The sequence below is a fragment of the Triturus cristatus genome, chromosome 8 (assembly GCF_964204655.1).
Source record: "Triturus cristatus chromosome 8, aTriCri1.1, whole genome shotgun sequence".
NCBI lineage: Eukaryota > Metazoa > Chordata > Amphibia > Caudata > Salamandridae > Triturus > Triturus cristatus.
Window position 1 is genome coordinate 301093965 of NC_140591.1, and position 16728 is coordinate 301110692.

The 16728-nt window shown below is 42.6% G+C and overlaps 1 protein-coding gene across 1 annotated transcript in view; it reads right to left on the reverse strand.

Moving 5' to 3' along the window:
• Positions 1 to 6224: 6224 nt before the first annotated feature.
• Positions 6225 to 16728, reverse strand: part of CRYL1 (crystallin lambda 1) — a 640631-nt gene continuing 630127 nt past the window's right edge. The window contains exon 8 of the mRNA XM_085621561.1: positions 6225 to 11327. Within this exon, the coding sequence (XP_085477687.1) occupies positions 11220 to 11327 (108 nt within the window). The 3' untranslated portion in view covers positions 6225 to 11219. The remainder of the gene's footprint in view (positions 11328 to 16728) is intronic.

Consider the following 16728-nt stretch of genomic DNA (forward strand, 5'->3'; position numbering starts at 1 on the left):
TGTCGTCCCACTTCTCTCAGAGCAGTGAAAAATGGAAAAATAAAACGACAATAACATCGTTATTATCATTTTCTTTTTTTGTAGCTGTGGGGCTGGGTTAGGGTGCGGGCGGGGCTGGTGTCACAGGGAGAGGAGTGGTTGCACTTTCTAAGTGCGCTTGGCGATTTGGCCAGCCGTCTTGGGGGCGCCCAAACAGTCATGCACACTTTGCATGTTCCCGACCAGGCTGAAATGCACAACCTGGTGGGGAACATGCACAGGCTGTCTGTCCCCGTCTGAGCACTGAACCATGGCGCTCAGAACCAATCACAACGTTGCACTGTACAAAAGCATACATGTGGTTGAATCCTAACCCCTTCGATGCGTGCGTCGGCCAACGGCCGTCGCGAGCACTACCTCCGTAGTGCTGCGCACGTCCGTTGGACAACGCGGCCCCGCCCGTGCAAGATTTCACCCGCACCGCGGCGGATTTTACGCCGCGGTTAAGGTGTTAAAGAACTGAGTGGCCTTACAAACTCAACAGACAATATGGACCGAGAAGACTCTTGTATTGTAACCAAATGCATTGGTGAAATTGCTGTTTCAATCAGCTTATCGCTACTCTTTTAGTTGTCACATATCTAGCCATCTATACCAGGCCACAGCACATTTTGCATGTTTCATAAGAATTCTTCATGGCCTATATCTACATTTGTTTCTCAGAGAAATCAATTTCTCTTCCTACATTACTAAACCATTATCCGTAGTCAGTTCTTCAGAAACCTTAAAATGTGACTAACTCTTGAGAAATATTCCTCTCATATTGTCATCCTTCAGTGATATTCCTGATTGCCTCTTTAATGATATACCTGATCACCTCGTTCAAGTCGCCATCACTTCATGTTGCATGTAAGCATTCCTTTTCAGCTACACCACTAAACCATTCAGCATCCACTGCAGTAATCAAATTCTCTTCATCATCTTGATTATCTCTATCCTTTTCTAAATTCGTCAGCGATGTTGAGAGATAATCAGCATATACATTTTTACCACCTGCCGTATGCATAACTTCAATATTGTACAGTAAAAGTTTAGAAGCCAATCTTGCTAACCTTGGCATGGAATACCTCGCCCCATCACCTTTCACTAAAAACAGTGGTTTATGATCATTAACAGGAACTTTCTTCCCCATACATAACACTTAAACTTCTCCAAGGTCCAGCTGCATACAAAAAAGTTATTTACGAATGACAGCATAAGGTCTTTCTGCAATAACGCAGATTCCACAGTGTTTTCAACACCACCTTTCTTTTGCAATACTACTGCCTCCAAACCACACCCACTAGCAATGACTGTAATACAACACATAGACTTAGGCTGAAATTATTTTACCACCTTGGTCGACATAACTTCAATTTTCAAAGTTTTAAATCTTTGTCACATTGAACATTCCACTTGAATGGTCTGTTTTTCCTCACCAGTCCTTTCAAATTCTCAGATTTAGAAGCAAATAACAAAAAAGTTAAATACATTTCAGGAAAACCCAGGAACGATCATACTTTGTTGATGGGGTTTGGCACCTTAACAGTTCCATATACCAATCCTGGATGAGGCTTTCATCCTTGATCAGACAAACCATGTCCCAAATGTTCTACTGTTGTCTTACTGAATTTGTCTTTACTTACCATTAGCTCCACTTTTTGTAATTTCTTAGGCGCTTCCATCCCAATTAAATTAGTTCCTTTTGATTTTTTGACTCTTTCCAGCAACAAAAATATTTGCATTGAAAAGTAATGATTCCCTCAGTAGCCTCCTAATTCTTACACATCATTCTTTGTAACGCTGAGGCAGCTAAAGCCTAAAGGGAATTATGTGGAACTGGAAAGCACCAACAGCTGACACAAAAGCAGACTAATGTCTGGACTCTAACTCTACCTGATGCTATGATAATGCCAAATCAATTTTGCTGAACCACTTAGCACCACCAAATGACTTTAAAATGTAATCTATATAAGACAGAGTGCAAATCCGCCCAAGTCTTCTTAGTAAGGCTTCCACAGTCAAACTAAACTCTTAGTTCATGATTTTTTCAATGCAATGACTAGTGTGGACAACCACAGAGAAGCTTCTATAGTCTGCTGGCTGCACATATTTGTCAATTCTATAGCCAAATCATCCCTACGGCTAAATGTCATGCTCCTCAATTTGTGTTTCATTGGCTTAGCATTGCCATTTACTATTATTTTGTATTTATAACCACAAATCTTTCCCAGATGTGAAATAAACATGTTATTAAATCAATTTAAACCATATTCAAGGTGATACCTTTTTTCTTCCCCTGCCACGAACACTTCTACTTTTGCCCTGGTCTAAGGGTTTGAATGACACATCCTTTCAACTCCAACACGGCACCAAAATATTGCATTAACTCAATTTTTTATCTCCCATATAATAAACAATCAATAACCATACATGTACATGTGGAGACCCACCTATCCCACAATGTGTTTACCAGATACAACCATTCCCTTTACACAAGGGAGAGATGCCTGCCAAAACTACAGCGAGGATATGTGAATATAGGGCCCGTGTTTTCCCCACAAATTTGATAAGGCAACCCAATTCTCATGGACATCGTGGGATCCCAACAATATTTGAAAAGATGAAACATTCCTTCATTCCAAACTGACAAGTGGGTGGAACTGACAGGAGCCCCCATGAGATGCCGTCTCGACTTCTGTGACTTCATTTACACTGGCCATCTGGACTTGTTTGGCTTCATTTACACTGGCCTTCCCAAAACACCCATTGGCATCATTGGCAAAATTTGGCAGCCATAATGTGCCATAATCTACCCAAGCTAGAGGAAACCATACCTGCCTTGAAAGCTCTCAACTGGCTACCAATAAATGCCCAGTTCAAATTCAAGAACTTCTGCATCAGCAGCAAGGCTTACTAGGTGAAATGGCCCAACATACTTATTACAAAACTTAACAGCACACTGTTACCCAGAGAGAAACTTCTGATATGCTCATCAGCTGCTAACCTGACCCAACTATGTTCATTGCAGTGAATGAACTATGGAGGCAGATCCCAGGGAGCAAAAGCCCCAAGACAACAGAATGACCTCAGCACCACACTAAGTTCTGAACTCAATCAAATGTGTTATGGAAAACCTCTAAAAACCAAACTCTTCAGTAACGTTTTAACCAGATTCTGAGGGTTGCAATTACAGAGCACCAACTATGGACAACTGCTGAAATTCAGTCAATAATCTTTATTCGGCTGACAAGCCATAAAAGTTTAAAACTACAAAAACAATAGAAATTCATAAAATCCAAATAGTTCCATAATATACAACAAAATCCAACATAATTTATCTAAGACACAGTGATTCGGTACAAGCTACAAAATGAATGTTGTGTAAATTCAACAAGGTTTGCCTAAAACATGGTATACAACGTTGAATACATTGAGAAACTGAGGTCTTTGTCAGGGCATGAATAGGTCATTTAAAAATAATTGACTGCATATTTAAATACTGATCATTCCTTGTAGTGTTTGTTTAATAATGAGCTCAAGATGCTCCATAGCGCTTCTTAATCTTTACAGCACTTCTTATGAAGTTAATTATAGCATAACTTGTACAGAGTGAACCTAAATGCTGTAAACAAAAATAAGATCCCGTCTGATATTGGCTTCAAATACAATCGGGACCAATAAGGAAAGACTTGGTGCAAAATATAAGGTGCAGAAGATCATAAAGTGTGTGGTGCTTTCATTACAAAAAGTATCACATGGGTTTTTGGGGTGATCCACAGCCGGAGTTTCCTGTAACTGAAATGCAACCACAAAGTACTCAAACAGGTAAGATAATATCTAAAAGAATTGCTAGAAATTAGAATGAAATAAGGTTCTATCCCAATCAAGATGTAATTGTCTACTGACTTCATGGATTGGCTCTCTACAGTGGAACCCTAAGGCAATGCTTGCAATTGAGATGTTTAACGTTCCCTTTCCAGCTAATACCTGTCGGGTTAGAGAAAGGTTCTGAAGTACCCAACAAGTAAAATACTTTCCTCATATATCAAAATAAGGAGTCTGTCCCATATAATCCAAATATAGACAGTCCCTTAAGAATAACTGCTCCAGTCCTGCCTCAGGTTCAGACCAGGAATTAATGTATAACAAATAGGGTGCATGACTGATGGCATCCTCCATATGGGTTAAACCTGGCACAGCATGGCATATAAACGAGTCAGTACCCAGAGGGACTGATAATAGTCTGCAAAGGGAGCCATTCTCAAACCATTGGAGAATGTCTGAGTTACTGTATAGCCAAAGTTCCTGCTAAGTTAAAGCCCAACGACAAGCATTCACTCTTAATAAACTTGATCATTCACAGCTCCGACATGTTTTTTGCAAATAGGACATTGCTCCTGTCCCTTTGCGTTCTAAAGTAACCAAAGAATACACATAGCACACTATCTAAGCTCTGAATATATAAGATACACTGAACATTGCTAGTATATCTTAGCAGAGCAGTCAAAGGAACGTAAAAGTATATGCTGACACAGATAAGCCTTAATGAGATATAAAGTTACAGATATCAACATTGGTTACAATTTGATGACAAAGTTCTGAAACTAATTGCTGCCAGCTATAAAAAAAATAACACCTTTCTAAATCATCCTGTTATATTGGCTCTCCAGTACATTCTATATTCATTGGGCTTTTCTTCCTTCGGGACCAGCAGACCGTTACTATGGATAATCCACACAGCAGAGGGATGATGGAGAGCGGGCAAATAGCCTGTCAAATTTAAGACATCAATCTAGAACAAGTAAATCAATGAGATTACTTACGTGTGCTCACACTAGGCTTTGTACGCAATATCCATAAAGTTGTAAATCCACGTTGAAGCTTGACCATGGCCTCGAAGTCCAGTGATAAATGCCACATCCTTGAGAGTGAGCAGGATGGGATGCGCTCCATTGGAACTTAAGTAGACACTGAAATTGTGGCCTTCCGTTGGCTGGAGGGAGTGGTACTGAACAGTGCATAGGGAATGTGTTATGCATGGAGATTGTGGATACAAGGAGGGCAGCGGCGCTTTTGCATAAATGTGGCTTCAGAAATCTTTGGAGAACCCAGAGAAGCCACCTTAAATAGCGCAAATACACAGATGGAACAAGCAAAACAGCTATAATCCTGATCCGGAGATAGGAAGCTCAAGTGATGGCTATAGGGAAGATGGGTCCAAAAGTGTGGGGGTTCCTAATAAGGCAACAGACACAGAGGAGAGCACTGACAGGGAATCCCTGGCGAGTGTTGATAAAAGATAAGATGTAATGACAGTCAAAATGGTCTTAACTGAAAATAAAGCAAAGATTTTACCTTAGAAGAGTGTTGAGCGCCATCATTCACCTTCTAACACACATTACACGAATACTTGTCTTAGAAGGACCATCTACATTTTTAGCTGCGATAACATATATAAGAAGATCATACCTCAACATCTTCCAATACAGCCATCAAGTATCTCTGTCTTGCAGCATATATGCAACTTGAAGCAACGGTGTAGCTTGGTTCACCATTCCTGTAATCAGTCGATCCAGTTTTTTTTAATCAAACCATTTCATGCGCTTTCTTTCCACTACCTACACCCTGTCCGAGATTCATTTCTTCGCTTCTGTCCTTCCAAAAAGTATTAACAGATATTTATTCTCAGCGAATATTTAGGATAAACTTAACAAAAACATAGTAAAGCAATGGGCGATTTGGGAAATTGCGGGCCTTATTGCTGACAGAGACTATCTGCCCACCGATTGGGTGGATTGCTCTTCTCGGACAGTTGGGGGTTACACTAATGAGCATGAGCAATAGAGGAGTCTGATGGCAGATAAAGAGAGTTGATGTTAACAAGAGTTTATTTATCACATTAACCCATGCATCCAGTTAGAGATTGGGATCCACCCATCAGGATTTCTGCCCCTCTGGCTCCATACCTTCCACTCCCGCCCCTCCTTCCCCGTTTCAAATGCATCCAAAGTAATGGAGGTATAGCACCTGATTTCCACCATGTACCATGCACTTTACTTTACATAAAGTGATGGAAATTAAGAAACCCATCACCTTTTTTTGTGGCTTGTATATAGTTGCATGGATATGACCAATACTATCAATCAACACTGAAAGCCCTCAGAAGTTTTGGATCATCAAACAGCAATAACAAGTCACCAAAAGTCAGTCAGTCCATTGTTTAATAAAATGATTCAAGTCAAAGCATATCTCACAATGCAAAATGGTGTAATGTGAAATATTTTGGAAGAGCAATCAAAATCATGTGCTATCAGTAAGCACCATTGATTAGAAAATCTAAATGAGGAATACAGCCACAATTAGCTCACAGTGCTCATTTGAGACGTATATCAGAATTATTTTAACACAAATGTTGCAATGTATGCTCTATAAGGTTTACATTCTGAGGTTCACTGAAATATAAGCTTTGTGGTTCCAAAAAGAAGACTACACTTGACTTTATCAGTTTTTCAATCCCCTTATGGTCCAAAGTTGTCGGTATACGTAAATACGGAAAAGGGGGAAGATTCACTGCTAGCGATCCATCCCCTAGTGTGTGCTGCTCGTTGCTCCAGTTATCAGGTTCTTACTTCCTGGTGTCCTTTATAAGCTCGAGAGGTATTTAGCACTTCAGGTGTGTCTAGCATAGGTCAACGAGAATTAGCACGAAATCAGATTTTTAGGAAGCCCACGTGATAAAAGTACATACAATGAATGTTCATTGGACTCATTTGCATAGTCCTTGGTCATCGTGAAAATCAGACTTTAGCCTCCGTGGGTAAAGACTGGGTACTCCAGACTGACCAAGAGACAGAAAGAAAAGAAAGACTCACAATGACATGTGCCCACCCTAGCACTTACTCAAAGTCTTTTAAAGCAGGGGACTCTGTCTTATCAAAAGTAATTTTTTTAAATTATCTAGGGATCTTTTTCAACCAATGACTGTTTTGGACCCCGCTTTTAACACTTAGATGCCAGACTTTTAGCCGTAACATTGAAGCTATTTTTAGATTTGCTCATAAACTCCAAAATAAACCAATTCCAGAAATGTTGAATATATACAGGAGCAAGTAAATGTCAACAAGGGTATATGGTGCTGGCTTCTGAGGGTCAAATAAGGCAGATAACTTACTGCACGCAAAAAAGAAATTTCTGCGTAGGCTACTTTCAGTCCTAGGGGGCAAATCTACCTTAATATGCCATGTGGAGCCTGGGATGCCTTATTTGGAAGATCATATTGGACCGTCTCTTTTATTATTGTGGGTTAAAATATGGACATCTCCAAAGGCTGGGCTGATTAGATCTTGCATTTCAGACTGCATGTCATTAGATGGGGTAGACCAGATACAATGGCTAAGGTATTTGAAGGTCACCTTCGATAGATTGGGCCTCCTGGATCTTTATAAATGCCCCCAAATAATTGATTCCAATCACAAATTACGTGTTTTAACGAACTGTTTTTAGCGCACTGCACGAATAAATGCTTGGCCGTTGCTTAAGCCATTCAATCAATTGTAAACTATGCCACAGCTTCAACAACTTGTGGCTTAAAACCTTACTTGAGGTAGTGTGTTTCCCCTACATATCGTTTAGACTTTTTACTTTAAATTTGCTTTTCCAGCCCGGGGGCACAGCAGCAGGATATATCTTTTTGTGTGTGCGAGAGCCTTTCGATCCAAAGCACTGTACATTTATTTTTATTTTGCCCACTGTATCAAGATCCAAGACACCGTTTTTTGGTACCGTTGTTGGCGGCATATGGATGGTTTAATAGACCTCCAGTCGACGGTACATGGATGGTTTAATATTCTTCCAGTCTTTGGGCTCACCTGAAATCTGTTCTGCAGTATTACATTTTATAAAATAAGGTTTTTACATTAGGAAGACATATGAATTTTAAGGGCTATTTTTCAAAGTTTTAGATATGACTTAGTCCATCTGACTTGGCTCTTTTAAATATTTGTATCAGAATTGTATTTGGACATTGGCTATTGTTTATGATTTTGTACTAGATGACATTTTTTTAATCTATGTTTTTTCATTTTATGTGTGTTTTCATGACCTTTGGCCGAATAAAGTTGATTTTGACTTGAAACTCTGCTCACTGTAATGCCCAGAGAGAGTGACACATTAACACAGTGATGTTTAGAGAGTGCACAGGTGGTGCATATAAAAAGCCTCAGCATTTATTTCTACGCAGCATAACCAAAAGTACACTGCTGCATAAAACACTGACAGACGTCAGGCACCAGGATAGTGCAAGCTGCTGCAGAGGATCGGGAGGAATGTTAAAACACAACGAAGAGAGGAAAGACAATGCCAGATTTTGAGCTTCCTTATCTCCTTCTTTCGTGTTACAGTGCAGCTACTGCCCCGAGACTGCAGAACCTGAACATAAAAGTTATGAATTCATTTTAAAATATTTGAACCACAGAACACTGCTGTCAGCCGGGCATATCTTAGCTGCGAAAGATACTGACGGAGGATTCTCTGCTCTCACTGATCTCTAATGCAGCAGGAGCAGTGGTACTGACAAGTAATCATGATCATGTAAGTGCATTTCCATGATGGGAATTGGAAGGGAGGTGTGTCTAAAAGAAAAATAAATTCCCAGTACAGACACAAAAATTTGCTAATACAAATATGCATCAAATTTGATCATTTGATGCATGCAGAATGTTCACCTGGCGGAAAGCCTACATACATGTGTGAGTACTCCAGGAATAGAGTACATTTCAAAGAGTACCCCTAGGATTCTTGCCAACTTATGTAAAAGGTACAATGTACTCCAAATGTAGTAATAGTAGACCAATGGCAACACATTTCTGACTTACCAAGCTAACCCTTTCTGAAATGGGCGCACAGCCTCTGGGTACTGACCTTACAGTTAATGGTCTCAGGTGGAGGGAGCCTTAGACCAGCATTACCGCTACATAATGCATACTCTGCTACAGCCTCCTGTGCCGCCAAGCAGGCTGTCCAGCGAGGGCTAGAAAAGCCGGCACGTGTCAGATTTTCAGGATATCGACCTGACATAAATGTAGGTACAATGAAATGAAAGAGGAACCATAATCCTAGTCAATGGATATCCTGACAATCTGGCATGATCTGACCCTCGTGGAGCTGCATCTGGCACCACTGCATTCAAAACCTTCAAGGACACAGATCTTACAGTGCAGGGAGGTCGCGCGGCACTCTGTCAGGGATAGTTCTGTGACAGAAGCAACCAGAAGACTTGTCTCTTGACCATAAGGGGGTGGAGTCCTCTCTCAGTAGCAGGAGGTAAAGGGAGTTTGCTAATGTGAACTCGAAGGCATTTCCCAATTCTTGGGAGCCAAAGTAGAATGCATTCATGATTTATGATATGAAATGAAAATTACATTTTGAAAATATTGATATCCAATCACTATTTCCATCAGCCAGGATTACATGGAGATCTAAGAAATAAGACCTAGGGCAATATTCGATCCAGAAATGAAGCCGCTGATCCCGTTCCAGAATTGCCTGCTTTAGTTGAAAACTGAAGGCTCTGAAAGGAAAGATTGCTATGACGGACCCGCCAGAACACTGTGACACCTCTTCCGGTGCCAATTCATGATGCACAGCCGAATTGTGGAATGAATCCAATCAATCAAAAATTGATTATGCTTAGCTTATCAATTTATCCAATATTTACTCCATTACTTTTTTGTCAGTTTTGCATTCAATTCATTTTACTCATTCCAGTCATTGAAACGCAGGAGACTTTATGGATTCCACATGCCACATCTTTATTCGAATGACCCAATGCATTTCGGGAACAAAGTCCCTTCGTCAGGGGTATCTAAAATACAAGAATCATATATACACTATTAACATCGTAATTACTAAATTGTGCCTTTTAACAACATTGTCAAATGTGTCTGTTTGTATATTCATTGTAGCCCGTTGCAAGTATCTGCCTGAAATCATCACGTCACGGAATAATCTATCTGCTACACATAACGCTCTTTAACACAAGTTTGAAATTTAAACATAATGTGCATAATTCACTTATCTCCCATATACGTTCAGCCCCTGATTCGCCAACCTAACACCAAACCCTCACACAACTACACATGAAAGTACGCTAATATCCATGTGCTACGGTAAGCGTACTTTCATGTGTAGTTGTGTGAGGGTTTGGTGTTAGGTTGCCGAATCAGGGGCTGAACGTATATGGGAGATAAGTGAATTATGCACATTATGTTTAAATTTCAAACTTGTGTTAAAGAGCGTTCTGTGTAGCAGATAGATTATTCCGTGACGTGATGATTTCAGGCAGATACTTGCAACGGGCTACAATGAATATACAAACAGACACATTTGACAATGTTGTTAAAAGGCACAATTTAGTAATTGCGATGTTAATAGTGTATATATGATTCTTGTATTTTAGATACCCCTGACGAAGGGACTTTGTTCCCGAAATGCATTGGGTCATTCGAATAAAGATGTGGCATGTGGAATCCATAAAGTCTCCTGCGTTTCAGTGACTGGAATGAGTAAAATGAATTGAATGCAAAATTGACAAAAAAGTAATGGAGTAAATATTGGATAAATTGATAAGCTAAGCATAAGCAATTTTTGATTGATTGGATTCATTCCACAATTCGGCTGTGCATCATGAATTGGCACCGGAAGAGGTGTCACAGTGTTCTGTTATGTTGCAGCGTGCAACAGGGCGGAGCGCGCCTCACGTTTGCACGCCAACACAGTTTGAAAGATTACACGACCTTAAGATTTGAGTACGCTGGTGTGCATCTCGCTACTTCACTGTTGTTTATGACGGACCCGCCCCCAGGTCAGCAACAGGTTAATGAGGGGTGCCCACTTAGTGAGCAAAAGAACGATGGATTTAACCCAGGTCTATTGACTGGGGTGAATGTTGGATTTGCTCTGCATTCCGTCCATCATGGTTTACGGCACTGCAAGGCACAAGGACGCGGCGTGCAGTGCCACTTGAGGGGGCAGGGCTGTTAGAGATAGCAAGCCATGTGGCAAATACATGACATGAAAAATGACGTCTAATGCTTGGTAATGTCCATGAATGACTTCTTCTTTATTGCAGGACTGAGGTCTGGACTCTGGAATCAGCTACACAACAGCAGGGCGCCCATCGAACGCAACCGGCGCCCACCTCATTGCATTTCTTTTTTCAGCTTTGCGAGGTGGCCCAGGCAGGCGTCCCTCCACTTCCGTCTCGCGCTGAGGTGTTCCGGGTCAGCAGGGATCTTCTCACACAAAGCCTACAAGAGGAAACACCGGGGTCACACGATGCAGCACACCGCATGTACTCTTTTACACATGCATGAACTTTATACGTTAGCATTTTACACAGTACTGAAAACAGTGATGGTTAATCTAAGCGCCCAAAAGTAAACACCAGAGCAACGAGATGTGACAAAAGAGCAGAATGCACAGAATAACACACACTCACAGGGGCATTACTTTAACTGCATGTACGCTAGGAGTATGGTAAACAGGAAAACACATTATGTGTTCTACCTTCATCATAACGTTTGAATGATCACATTGGAATACAAGGTAGACCTGCAATGCCTAAATAAAAGCCCACACTTACACATGCATATAACAATAAAAAAATAAAAACATTATTTTGCTCTTGACATCATAAAGATCAACACAAGGGTCGAAGTTGTAACAATTGCAGTTTCACTAGAGACTTCCCTTCTCCTTGCAGTCTCGGGTTTCAAATGAGCCAACCAATGTCTCTCTTGAAATCATGACAAAGGAACATGAAGAGGAGAGGTCCGTGTGCATGTTGGTGTGTCTCTCCTCTACGGGAGCTAAAGAGCCAACTCTTCGGTGGCCCTGTAACTGCTGTCACGACTCCATCTCCTATAGTCTCCAATAAGACTCCGTCCTCTGCCTGCAGGTTATCAGAATCTACGCAATTTGAAAGTTATTTCAAAAGTTTCCACTGTGAAAAGGTCATCTTTTTTAGAGAGTGCCCAAATTGTTGGACTGTGCTTTGCTGGTATTTTGACCTGTGCACGGGACATTACCATTGTTATGCTATGTTAGTAAGACTTTTATAGCGCGGCTACCCTAGGGTGTCCCGGCGCTTGCTGCAGTCCTCCCAACACCTAAATAGATAGGAGAATTAGAAAAGCCATGTTTTAAGCGCTTTCCTAAATGACAATAAATCCTTAGAGTTTCTCAAACTAAAAGGAAGCTCATTCCAGGCCCTGGCCGCCCCTGCGTCAAAACTTCTACCGCCCCATCTAGCCTTCCTTATGATGGGAAGTACAATTAGTTTTGCTCCTAAGGCGCGCAGAGGTCTTGCCGGCACATACCAACGAAACTGTTGTTTCAGATGCAGTGAACCTGTGTTCTGAAGTGCGCGAAAAACTAAACAGAGAGATTTGAAAAGAATTCGCTTTTTTACAGGTAACCAATGAAGTTTTTTTATTGAGCCGGCAATAGAGGCAAATTCCCGTGAGCAGCCCAGCTGCTGAGTTCCGGAGCATTTGAAGTTTTCGTAGATTGCCCTCCTGCATGTTCAGATAAAGACTATTACAGTAGTCGAGTCGTGACATAATCAAGGCCGTAACCACTGTAAGCTTGCAGTCTGCCGGCAAAAGAGTTAACACCTTCCTAAGACTCCTAAGAATATAAGAGGTGGCGGAGACCACGGCATTCACTTGGTCCTGCATAGTGAGGCACCCATCCAGCACTACACCCAAGTTTTTGACTTTTCTGGAAGGAACCGGAAGAGTACCCAAAGTCTCAGGCCACCAGCTAGGAGTCCAAAGATTAACATTATTGCCAAATAGCATCACCTCTGTCTTACCAGCATTCAGCTTTAAGCAATTTTGCGTCATCCAACCTCCCACTGCTCCCATACAATCATGAAGCTTTTCCCCCCCGACGCCCTCTCCTGGCCTGGTTGCATAGAGATTACTATTTGAGTATCGTCGGCATATGATGTTAAACAGAAGCCGAAAGACTCAATCAAAGGGGCCAAAGGAGATACATAAACATTAAAGAGCGTGGGGCTCAGGGAGGATCCCTGCGGAACCCCACAGGGGAGGGAGAAAGGTTTGGAGACAAATTCACCCAAAGCGACTGTCTAACGTCTATCGGAAAGGAAGGACTTAATAAGAGACCATGCTTTACCTCTTACTCCTCAAGCCGACAAACGGTCCATCAACACTCCATGGTGGACCGTATCGAAGGCTGCGGAGAGATCAAGCAAAATCAGCACCGCCTTACCGCCCTGGTCCAGACCTCTCCTAATCTCATCAGAAGATTTGAGAAGGGCAGTCTCAGTGCTATGCCCCTCTCTGAAACCAAATTGGGTGGGATCCAAAACATTGGCATCACGCAAGAAAGAACTCAACTTGGTATTCATGTACTTTTCCACCAGTTTCGCAGGCAAAGGAAGGCGCGAAATAGGGCGAAAGCTGCTTGGATCATTGGTATCCAAACTAGGTTTTTACAGCAATGGAAGCACCAAGGCTACCTTCCATCGTTTAGGAAACCGCCCATGGGAAAACATAGCATTGAAAAGAGATGTCAAAGTCAAGGCTATGAGTTCAGATGCCAGTTTTGCTATCGCAACTGGGCAAGGATCATGAGGAGACCCAGATTTAGCAGATAGCAGAAGTTTAAGTGTATCTAGATAAGCTGTTGGGGGAAAAGTATCCAGAGTATAATTTGATACAGGGAAGGCCTTAGGTCCAGCTATATTAGCCACAGGATCTTTAAAAGTATTAAAAATGGTTTCCACTTTGGTCTGAAAGAAAGTAGAGATTTCCTCACAGAAGTCCAGAGTAGTTGTAAAATGAGCAGGCAATGGGTGCGCTAGCCTAGTAACTATTTTATAAAGTTCCTTAGTTGAGTTACTAGCTAATTTAATCTGTTTAGCAAAAAACTCGCGCTTGGTTTCCATCAGCAATTGTTTATAACACAAAATGCTTTGTTTGTAAATCGCTTTTACGGTTGGAAGATAGTCCTTCCTCCAAGCCCGTTTCAATTGTTTACATTTTAATTTTTGAGACTTCAGTTCTTGCGAGTACCAGGGAGCCGTGGGCTGTAATCTTTTGGGGATAATTACTTTTTTTTTTTTCTTTTTTTTTTTTTTTTTTTAAACTTTATTTATGCTTTTTCCACATAACAGCAAAACATTGCATTTCAGTCAAATGAGGTACATTCCAACACGTACTTAAGTTCTTTGATTACATGCACAGCACAGTTACAGCCATCAACTTCTGTGTCCTTGTCAGGAGTAGGGAACAGGCCAGACAGCATTCGCCGCGTCCCGGGGTATGTTGTGCCCCCCCCCCTCTGTGCACGAAGGCATGTCTTCAGTGCGGCTCGTGTAAGTTTCGGCTCTGCGACTCACTACCGGGGACGACTCAAATGGCATCTATTCCTCCCCGCCTCCCATCCACGGGTCAAGGCGGCGGCAGCCCAGGGGAGAAGAGCGGGGGACCAGCATCCCCATCGTCAATGCGAGGCTCCTCAGCATGGGCCAGCAGGTAGTACCTGAGGGGGTCCCAGATATCTAGAGGTCTCGAGGCCCTGGGCAGCGTCTCTGCGTATCTTGTAATTTGGTCCTGACAATATGTCATGTCTTTCAGCCATTCCTTAAACTTGGGAGCCCGCCCTCGCCCCCATCTACACGCCACTCTGCGCTTAGCCAACAGCAAGGATATCGTGACATATCTGCGCCGCCCTCTGGGAATTTGCTTAGTGTAGCCTAACAGTGCAATTAGAGGGTCCCTCCCCACTGGCTGCTCCACCATCTCAGCTAGCGCCTCAAAGACCTTCGCCCAGTACTCCGTCACTGCCGGGCACTCCCAGGCCAAGTGTAGAAATCCAGCCCCCAACTCGCCGCATCTATCGCATCTGTCTGAATCCCGTAACCCAAGGCGACACAACCTAGCCGGTGTATAATACATGCGCTGTATGTATTTATAGTGAATAATACGGAGCCGGGCGCTGCCCGATATTTCCGCAGTTTGTAGACAGCAATAATGCCATTGCTCATCCGGTATTTCTCTACCTATGTCAATTTCCCACTGAACTCTTGCGGCGCTACAGGGCTGCTCCCCACCTGTTCGAATCGCTCGATACAGGTTGGACACCAAGTGTCCAGGGCTTGTACTTTGCAGCAGTTGCTGCAGTGGCTTGAGGGAATCCGGTTCCCGCGGGAAGCTCGGAAAAATATGCCGTAGACCTTGCCTCAGTCTCGTATACAAGAACATCTCTAGCGGTGTGGGCTTTATGACCCCAAAGAACTGGTCGGGTGTGCAAAAGGTCCCCCCATAGAACAGTGCCCCCCAGGTCTGTTTGTGGACACGTGCACAGAGCTGCCGAAATCCCGGCTCCTGCAACAGCGATAGGTCAGGATGGTATGTCAGGGGCAAGGCCGCTGAGTATATGCACGGTACTCCTACGCTCTTTCTAATGTAGTGCCACGCCCTTATCGTACTTGCTATTGTAGAGAGCTCTACACTGCGTGGGCGGGGCTGCTCATAGATTATCCCATTCAGGGGTATCGGGTCGGCCAGCCAGTGTTCCGCCGCAACCTGCGGCATGCAAGCCGGCTGGTTCACCCAGTAGTATATATAATGGGCCTGAGCACATGCGTGGTACAATTCAAAGTCCGGGATATCAAAACCTCCCTGCGCCACAGGCCTCACTAATGTCTTCCACTGTATCCTCGGCTGCTTGCCGCCCCAGAACAAGCGTGTGAGCTCAGATTGCAACGTCCGAAAAAAGGCCCGGCCTGGATAGTAGGGGATGTTTAGAAACAAGTATAAAAATTGCGGCAGGACCACCATCTTAATCAATGAAGCCCTGCCCGCCATTGACAACGGCAGGGCGATCCACCGTGTAATATTAGACGTGAGCCTGCACACTGCTGTTCCGTAGTTTAGGCGGATCATTTCCTCTCTATCTCCAGAAATCCGGATCCCGGGGATAATTACTTTCTTAGGGGCAAGAATAAGGCAGGCCTCTTCAATCCATTCTGTATATCCAAAAGAGGCTTCTTCAACCTCTGTGGGGAGAGATCTCTGTGTGGAAAATAGCAGGTTAGCCTAACATTGTGTGTGAGGTCACAATAACAGGAGGAGTTCGCTGCCCCCAATTGGCAAACTTCACTTTCCAGTACCACTATGGTAAGATGGTGCATTGATTGCACCATTGACATGGAATTTAAATGACACATGTAACTGCAGAGGATACCTAGGCCACCTACATGCATTACTGGACTACCATGACTCCATGTTTATGGCAGAGTGCAGCTGCAAACAACGCAGTAACATGTCTGAGGAAATTGCTCTGACAGATGGGAAAAACCTACTTATGTATATTAAATAAGTAATCCCAAAGCATATCATATAGCCCAAAGAGTAGAGTGCTTAATGTGTAAAACCTGGAAATACCAAAAGTTTAGGAAAAGTATATTCCCTACACAATACTGTTTACACTGTGTAAGTAAAGTTACTTTTTTCTATAAAAAGGCCTGGTTGTGAGAAAATTTCTATTTTCACAATTTCAGGTAGGAAAGGACAAGAAACTTGCTAAATAGTTCTTTTTCACTACTTATCCATGAGTAAGTTCATGGTCAGTGTATATTTTTAGATCTCCCATACAGAAAGCTATTGTCATTAT